The sequence below is a fragment of the Haliaeetus leucocephalus genome, unplaced genomic scaffold, assembly GCF_000737465.1.
Source record: "Haliaeetus leucocephalus isolate CR32 unplaced genomic scaffold, Haliaeetus_leucocephalus-4.0 Scaffold696, whole genome shotgun sequence".
Lineage (NCBI taxonomy): Eukaryota > Metazoa > Chordata > Aves > Accipitriformes > Accipitridae > Haliaeetus > Haliaeetus leucocephalus.
The window spans coordinates 1,634,131-1,643,248 of record NW_010973132.1 but is presented as its reverse complement, the minus strand read 5'-3'; the positions used below and the strand labels follow the sequence as shown (position 1 = coordinate 1,643,248).

The 9,118-nt window shown below is 53.6% G+C and overlaps 1 protein-coding gene across 1 annotated transcript; it reads left to right on the top strand.

The window, feature by feature from the left end:
- Positions 1 to 645: 645 nt before the first annotated feature.
- On the top strand, positions 646 to 3,031 carry LOC104839744 (transmembrane protein 151B-like). The gene is made up of 2 exons (XM_010580202.1): positions 646 to 654; positions 1,580 to 3,031. Exons 1-2 carry the CDS (start codon positions 646 to 648, stop codon positions 3,008 to 3,010), a joined length of 1,440 nt encoding a protein of 479 aa, XP_010578504.1. The 3' UTR covers positions 3,011 to 3,031.
- The last annotated feature ends 6,087 nt before the right edge of the window (positions 3,032 to 9,118 follow it).

Below are 9,118 nucleotides of genomic sequence, written 5' to 3'. Positions count from 1 at the left end.
CCCTGCAAGGTTAGATGCCAGTGCTTCCATCTCATTGAGAAGACAGTGAACTCTTCTTTCTAGTGGCACCATGCTATTATTTCCTGAGTCATAAGATGCTGCTCCTTAAATTCCTTGCTGGTTCAAGATTACTTACTGAATTCTGACTGCTGTGGGTCTGAGATAAGCTATACTAGGGGAAAACTTTAAACTTTATCCATGGAGAAAGAAAGAGAAGACATTTCCCAAACCTAGCATCTGTTGGCATCTATGGAGCAGTTTGATGCATTAGAGGTGGCCCCATGGGAGAAAGAGTAACAGCGTGCTTCTATTTTTGCATTAAATCAGGCTCAGCAGAGGGCATGATGATGCATGAATATCAGTGTGTATCTGCTTTCTCACTGTCATTTTCTCAGAGTTAGGGGGGAGGCAGAGGATGGCAGTAACAAAAGGGACACAGACAGCCCTCCACATTACCTACCAGGGCAGTGGGGAGTTTTGCTTCATGCACTTTCTACAGACAGGCGGCTGCCAGCCAGTAATGTAACTCATGCTGCTGCTGCTCTTTGCAGGGAGACAACTCTGTTTCCGCTAGCTGCTTGGCTCGATTTGGCATTTTTTATTATAGCCCAACATAGCATGACAATGCAGCTGATTCACTGCACCATGGCTGGGGTAAGGACTTGCAGTCATGCCGTCTCAGAGGACGCAGTGGGAATATGAGAGTGCGAACTCCGGCTCTACTCCCAGCCCGACTCTTGGGACTTGAAAGAGAGGGATGTGCTACGTTTTAAATGTTCACGCATACACCCAACGCTTAAGCTTTCAGGTATTTTAGGTCAGAGCTAGTCTTCTAACCAGCCTGAAGCTATGCTGCACTGTGCTGTAATCCTGACAATTTTTTCAACTAAATGTGCTTGAATCTAGTAATTTTCCCGATGGCTCACCTCCAAGGAAAATGGTGTCGATCATTTGGTAGGTTTCAGGGTTGGGTGTGAGTCAGCTCTGAGTCAGGCAGCAGCTCCAGCTCCATGAAGCGCTGGTCCCCCTGTGCTGGCACGACCCGTGGGGCCACAGCCCTGCGATGGATGCTGCTCCCGAGCCTCCCCAGCAGCACCGTATGGGAACCCAGGCGCTGGGCACTCGGAAAGCAAAGGGGCAAGTCCACAGCCCCGTGCTTTCGGCTGTTCGTGTGCTGCGAAGCCCTCTCGGCCTTGGAAGATGGTGGGGTGCATAGAGGATGCTGGCTCCAGGCAGGGAGAAGGAGATGGGGACCCATCTCGCCCCCTGCGGAGGGGCCTGTCCAACTGGGGTGCGGGCACAGCGAGCCACTGCTGTGCGAACAACTTGCATCCCCAGAGCCAGGAGGAAGCAAGGAAGGAGTTTTGTCCAGAGACCTCTGTCCCTGGCCCGGTGTTTCTGTTTATATTCACACTTATATTAAGTAGGGTGGTGTCCCAGTCCTCAGGCAGTTGAGAGCAAAGCCAGACACGGTCTTGAAGGCAACAGTCACTGTGCGCGTTGTGCAAAGTGGCGTGACTGACGGGTTCCTTGCTCTCTCTTTGTCTTTCTCTCCCCCTCCCCGGCGGTGTGATTGAAGCAACGCCCCGTGAAGCAGTCCCTGAGCGCCTGCATGTGCCGAGAGTCCCACTGGAAATGCCTCCTCCTCTCCATCCTCATGTATGGCTGCCTGGGTGCGGTGGCCTGGTGTCAGCTGGCCCGGGTCACCAAGCTCAGCTTCGATAGCTCCTTCAAGGGCAAGTCCATGATCTACCATGACAGCCCGTGCTCGGACGGCTACGTCTATATCCCGCTGGCCTTCCTCTCTATGCTGTATGTGGTGTACCTGGTGGAGTGCTGGCACTGCCACGTCAAGAGAGAGCTGCAGTACAAGGCGGACGTGGACAGTGTCTATGAATGCATCAACCGCATGCAGCAAGCCACGCCATGCATCTGGTGGAAGGCCATCAGCTACCACTTTGTGCGGCGAACCCGGCAGGTGACCCGGTACCGCAATGGCGATGCCTACACCACCACGCAAGTCTACCACGAGAGGGTCAACACCCATGTGGCTGAAGCTGAGTTTGACTACTCTCACTGTGGGTACAAGGACATCTCCAAGGAGCTCCTGGGCCTGGAGAGCTACACAGCCACCAAGCTGAGGTTCACCAAGTGCTTCAGCTTTGCCAACATCGAGTCTGAGAACTCTTACCTGACTCAGAGGGCTCACTTCTTCACGGAGATCGAGGGGCTGGATGACTACATGGAGGTGAGGGAAGGCATGCAGCTCAAAAACGTGGACTTTAAAGAGCTTATGATGGCTTACGGGGACCCAGATCACCTCCCATGGTACGTGTCCCACTATGCTTTCTGGGTGGCAGCTATCCTGATGATCTCATGGCCGCTCAGGGTACTCATAGAGTATCGGACTGCTTATGTCCACTACCACGTGGAGAAGCTGCTGGGCCTGGAGTACACGGCGCCCACCGCGGCCGAGGAGCCCCTGTACCGGTACCGCATGCCCCGAGACACCACGCAGGACAGCACCGAGCTGGAGTGGCACATCTGCACCAACCGGCAGCTGATCCCCAGCTACTCGGAGGCCATGCTCATGGACCTGGCCAACTCCCCAGCCTACAACAGCTACGCGGTGTGCCGGTACGGCGAAACGGCCCACGGCTGCGAACGCTGCAACCGTGCCTCCAGCACCTCCTCCATCTTCTCACGCCACGCTTTCCACAGCTGCAGCGGCAACTCCCGCCTCTCCCTCAACACCAGCCGCTTCTCCCTCTGCCGCGTCCACGGCTCCCACAGGACAGGCCTCTGGAGGAGCCGCAGCAGCAGCATCGCGGACCGGGGCTGCCAGGACGAGCAGTGCTGCTCCTACTCCAGCCAGCTGGCTGTCAACGAAAACCCCCCAACCTACCATGACGCCCGCTTCTTCCCCGTCCTGATTGTGCACAGGCCGGAGGGGCATGACGGGCGGCATTTCTACGTCAGGCGCTCCTCCTGTCTAGAAACCTCTCTGTGACAGGCCTCCATGGTTTCTCGGCTCCTCTGCCCCGGGACAGGGCTTGCAGAGGTGCCGCCGGCGGGGAGCCTGCAAGCATCAGTCTCCACAGCAGGTCGGCAGGACGAGCTTCAGCCCTTCCCCCTGCTGCTGCGAGAGGACATAGTCGCTCTGACCAACTGCTAACCTCATTTCCAAGAGCTTCTCCCCCTCCTTCGGCTGGTCCCTCTAGTCTTTTGTTCCCCTCTTCCTTTCGCTCTTTCACTCCTCACAGTTTCTCTGCTCCTTGGTTGCCTGCCTCTCCTCCCATGCCACCCTCAGTCTTTTTTTTACATTTCAGTCACAGCATTTGACCGCTGTTGCTGCTGGAGGATTTATAAAGCCTGTGCTTTGCAGTATATTTGCCCTCTTGGATGCCCTGCAAGGTAAGAAACTCAGAGCGAGGAGAAAGGCACCCGGCCAGCCAGAGTCAAGTCAGAAGGAGAATTCAGATCTGCAGGTGCTGAGTCACCTCCTGCAAACCCCAAACGAGGTGCTTTTTAAATTTATTTTATTTTCACCAGTCTTTTTTCCTCTTCTTCTGACATTTATCCTCTCCTTTCTTCATGTTGTCCTCTTCTCACTTTACCCTCATCTCCCTTTTTTCTCCATTTTTCTCACTTCTGCTTTCCAGTTTTTCTGGGGTTTTGCCGGTGAGGATGTCTTTCAGGGTGTAATCTCCTTCCATCGGGCAAAGATAAGGTATTCACGGCACAAATGTCACTGACTGCTGACGCAACCACAGGCTATGCACCTGAAAAGTGCTGAGGACTTTCCTTCCAGAGCAGTAACGTACACCAGTAAAGCGAAAAGCCCTTTGCTCACCTTGTCCTGCCTTGTCTGCAGCAGAGACACTGCTGCGTTTCCAGCTGTAGTTAACCTTGTCCAGCTCCGCCCCTGTTAGCAATCGTCGAGAGCAGTAATGTAGATCAGTGCCCTGTTAGTGCCACTATTTTTAGGATCGTGAGTCTGGTTTGTGGTTGTTTCATTCCTACCACTTGCGCAGAGCCGCGCAGGATGGACAAGGGGAGAGGGGCTGGAGAGGGAAAGGCACATATGGTATGAACTCTCCCACCGAGAGTCTGGAGTTGTTAGGAAGCTCTTCCACTCACAGCGTCTATTAGAGTAGTTGCAGGACTGCTCTACGCTATCTTTCAGCTTTCCGTGTGCCCTGGGGAAGGCTTTTGGCCCATAGCCCACTGCCGCCTTCCCACCTTCCCAGGCGAGATGCGGTGCCACCCCAGCCCCGGGCAGGGAGCACAACTGGGAGCCAGCCCCACCAGCCACTCCTGCTGGGGCTCCAGGTTCTTCCCGCAAGGCTTCACCTAGAGCAGGTGCAGCACCTTCCAGAATTAGTCCCAGCAGTGCCAAACCCAGAAGGTGTCCGGTCCTGGCGGAGCAGACCGCTGCACTCTGGGCTGTGGGTTGCCCTCCTGGCCCAGGGAGACCCCCCCGAGAGGCAGGGACCGACCCGAGAAGCTTATGGTCACACTGAGGACCCGCCAGGGACCTCGCACGTACCAAACCTCCGTCACACAAGGGATGGTCATATGCTGAGCAAGCTCCGTACCATTTTGTCACGTGGATGGTGGAGATTATTATCCACTGTGACTCACAGGAGAATGCAATGCGATCGCAATACGATCACTTTCAAAAACAAAGTGTTGTCACACCCTACAGCAAATAGGTAAGAAACTGAGCCCCCAGAGGGGCTGGCAACAAATGCTTCTTCCCAAGTCCATTCTGTGTGTATCTACATGTAACATGAGATTTGTAAGGTCATATTAGTATGTGTAGATTATATATAACTCTGCATACTTATATGGTGATTTCTTATGGCATTGACTGTTGCACCATGTTAAATACATTTTATTTTGGTTTGATGACTCCGTTTTGATGTGCTGTATTTATTTCAGCTGCAGAAATAGAAACATTGGTAATACCTGGCTAACCTGCTGCAAATGATGGCACCATCAGAAAGGTTGTTTAAAATCGTATGAGTCGATCTTTTTTAATGTAAATACTTTATGTATGATTTATGTGACATTTTCATTCCGACAGCTTGGCATTTATTGCAAAAGATAGATAACACATATGATGTGTTAGTTTGCCACCTCTAAAAAAGAATAACCATCCCAGACACGTGGAGGAACCAGGTTTGGGCTCAGGGTAATGATTATGGTTGGGCTGGGGCCAAACTGGATAACATTGAAACTTAGAGAAAAATCCATACTTAGATCCACCCTACAGTGACCCAGTCCTAGCCCCCCATCTACACCGTGCCACCTACCACCCCCAGGCAGAGCCGGGAGAGTCTGGGAACTAGGGAAGGATCAGGCCTGAACTCAAAGCTCAGGCTCATCCTTGATTTATTCGTATTCTGAAGATGAAGTAAATGCAAGACTTTAATATGGTTGCCTGTCCTTATTTTCATTCACACAGAAAGTTAAAACCAGCACATATGGAAGATGTAAGAGCTGGAGGAGGCTGAAACTTCACGACACAGAGAGGCTGGAATATTTCAACACAGTTTCTTACTGAAGGAGGCAGTAGGGAGGAAGACAAGAAAGGAGAAAGGACAAGATGGTAGAATAACACAAATTAAAAGAGAACAGAGTTCAGCTGCAGCTAAGATAATTCCCAAATGAGCAGCATAACTCAGTTATGGCAAGCTTAGCCCAGACACAGGCAGGATGAGTTTCAGTCTTCTTGTGAGCTGCTGCAGCCACCTCTGTCTTTAAATACCACGTCCAAGGTCTTGGCATGGCCAGTTCGGTCCCATATGTATTTCAAGATGGAGAGTTATATTTGGGTCTTCAGAAGTGGCCACGTTAAACAGTATTATTACCCAGCATGAACAAGCTCTGGCAATCCCATTATTATGATGGGCTGGGCAGAGAATGGAGACAGTCTATGCCCAGTTTAACCTCTTCAGTGTCCTCAAAAGCCACTGTAATATCCAGCAGTTCTCAAGCTGTGTCCTTGGCAGGGTTTGGAAAGCCCGGAGGGTTTTTGCTTCCTCACTCCCTGTGTCCTGGCCCAAGTTTGGGGCATTTATTTGAGAAGCCATCCCTAAGCTGCAAAGGCCCTCACACACATGAAGCTCCCTCCAGTTACTTGCTGTAGCCTCTGGTGGTGACTGAAAAGCTGTGAGCATCTCCTGTTCTGGCCTGGGGCTGAACGTGCTGGTTTCAACAGATCACCCACTCAGGAAGCACCTGAACAGCCATCCTGGGTCTCCTACACCAGAGAGCAGAACCAGCTACTCCTGCAACCCCAGAACGCCACTTCGTCGTCGCTCTTGCCGTTGCCACAGCTTCCCGATGCAGGATGAGGGATCTGTCCCCTGGCAATGGAGGGGATAACGCTGCTCTTCAAATCCCAAGTCAGAGGGTGGAGCAGACAGGTTCTCGAATCCGAGTGCAAACCAGGGAGCTCTAGGGAAAACACCTTGTACAAAACACAGGGATTTTGCATCCAGTTGCAGACTGACTGCTTCGAGGATGGAGTAATGGCATGCACCAGCGGCTTTTGCTGAACCTTTAGGGCTATGGCTTCTCCTGTGGAAATGGGTGGTTTGGGGTGCTTTCTCACTGGGATAACCCATCCTTGTCCTGTTGGGTCTCAATAATTAGAAGAGGCTGAACAGCAGAGGAAGGAGAAATCACTCAGCAAATACTTCTCTCCCTCCTCCCTTTTCTCTCTCTTCCCTCACTCCCACTCTTCCTTTCTTCCTTTTTCCCTCCCAGCACTGGGAATTCACTTCTTGATTACTGTGCAGCTCTTCAGGCATTTTCTAGAACATGCCTACACCACCCAGCAAGTCCAGCGAGATGTGACAACACACTATCACAACAGAAGAAGTAAGGAAAGGACGTAAGCCAGGAAGGCACTGGCTTATTTATAAGCCACTGTGCTGTGTGCACAGACATTTATAAGTCACTGCTGCGCGCGAGCAGTGCGCACTGCCGCTGGTGTTATGGCCTGTAGAACAAAGCCACGTTGCTTCATTCAGTGGCGTAAGAGGCCGAGAGAGTTTGTCTTCAGTTCCTAAAAGCATTTCAGATTCACCAGTTCCTTTGATTTCTGCACGGTAATATTGCACTCCTCCGTAAGTTTTCCCACAGCAGTTTGCACTCCAACTGGCAGCGCGTGCAGGATTTCAGTCCAATTTTCATGTGGCTCTTCCTGCCTATCACTGTTGACACAAAGCCCTTCTCAGAAGAGCCGAAGCCAGATCCCCTGCCGGGCAAAACTCCCTTTGGTCTACTGCCTCCAGCAAAGCTTTGCTCTCTCACACCAGCCCAGAGTCTGGCCTGTGCCTTGCCACAGCAACTTTCTATCAGGTACTCCTCTTTGCAGATAAAAGCTCCCTTCCCTTTTTCCTTCCCTGAGCCTTTGAGAGCATCACATATGACATTTGGGCGAAGCACAACATGCCCGTCAAGGTAGAGGCGTGCTCCAGGCACACGGTGTGGAGTCAGGCCTCTCTTGGCTGCTGCCTCCCCGGACAGGCTTGGCCAAGTCCCAACGCTCGCCTGTGCCTGCTCTCTCCTGCTTCTACACCGGAGCTTTCCTGAGCCCACAGGGCCAGCGTAGTGCTGTAAGCCTCTGTGATTGTAAGGCTGGAAGAAACTCTTAGAAGGAAAACGCCGTGGAAATGCAGCGTTATTCTAATGGCCGTTAGTTTTTCTCATGGAAACAACTAAAAGCTGCAAAAGTAGCTACTTTCTGGAAGGCGCTATCACCATGAATAAGTGCAGAAACACGCGGCACACCCGGATAGATGGGTGTATATATATGGATACATGGGGGAGAGCGAGCAGCGACAGCAAGTGCGCGTGAAGCTTTTAGCAAACACTGGCGCAGAACCTCTCAGCCCGAGCAAGAGCCGTCGTGATCCTGGCAAGAGGCATGTCACGATTTCCCGTCCCTGAGAGCACCCAGGCTTCCTGCAAGCTCTCGGGTGGATGGCTTGTCAGTGTCTCCTCCCGGCCACCTCATTGCAGCGAGAGGCGCTGGGGAGGGAGTGACATTTCCATTCCAGTTATGAAATCTTCTTGGCGTTGCTCCAGTCCCCTGGGAATTCCTACCAGAAATGCAAATGGCTGGGGGCGGGGGAAGATCAGAGTTTGGGACGAAATTATGTGAGCTCGTCGTGCCTCAGTTTCTCCATCCCCCTGATGGGGATAACGCAGTTTCCCTGCGCTCCTCTGTTAAGCCAGGTTTCCGGAGTCTTGCAGGAGCCGCTGGGTAAGCGTTGCACACCAATGGCTGTGGCAGAGCTGAAAGCTGCATCGTGTTGTAACGACATTGCTCCTTATGGAGCCTTTCAACACAGATTCTCACCGTAACTCCTACGAGAAGGCAGCGCCAGGTTTTTTTTCAAATTGTTTGCCGGTGACTTTTTCTACACCGTGCTAGTAACTCTGTGGCAGCAGGGATCTCCTTCCTCAGCTCTCTCCCTACTTTTCGAGTAGCGGAAAAGAGGGCAAGGCCGAGCCGATCCTGCTTGTAGGGCACGGGTGGATCTCCTCACGTTGCCGGTCCTCCTCCACGTAGGAGGCACCGGGACGGACAGGGTGGCCAGTAGCCCCACTAGCCGGAGTCCGGCCGGTGAGGGAAGTGTGGCCGAGGCAGGGAGCCGGAGAGGCCCAGCCACCGAAAATGGGGCTGGGGGTGCTGTGCACATGAGGAAAGGTGCTGCCACCCATCCCGGCTGAGCCTTGGTTTGCGGGGGCCGAGCACCGGTGGCGGCCCCAAGCCCTCCTTCCCTGGGGAGCAGGAGGGTGCACGGGGGCTTGCGAGGGGGCCAGGCTGGCCTCCTGCTTCCATATGGAGGCAGGGGAATAAGCGACCCGGTTTCCCCCCCCACCCTGCCCGGTGCCCCGGCAGCTCCCGCGGATGTGGGTCACCCGCTCCCGGAGCTCTGGCAAACCAGGCCGCCCGGTGGAGCAGCCCCCCCCGGGGAAGGGACGGGGGGACGACGACACACACCGCCTCCAGACCCGACCCCCGCCCCGTCCCGCCCTCCCGGTCCCGTCCCGGGGCGGCGGAGCGGGGGCGGCGGACGCGCGGTGGTTCGCACCT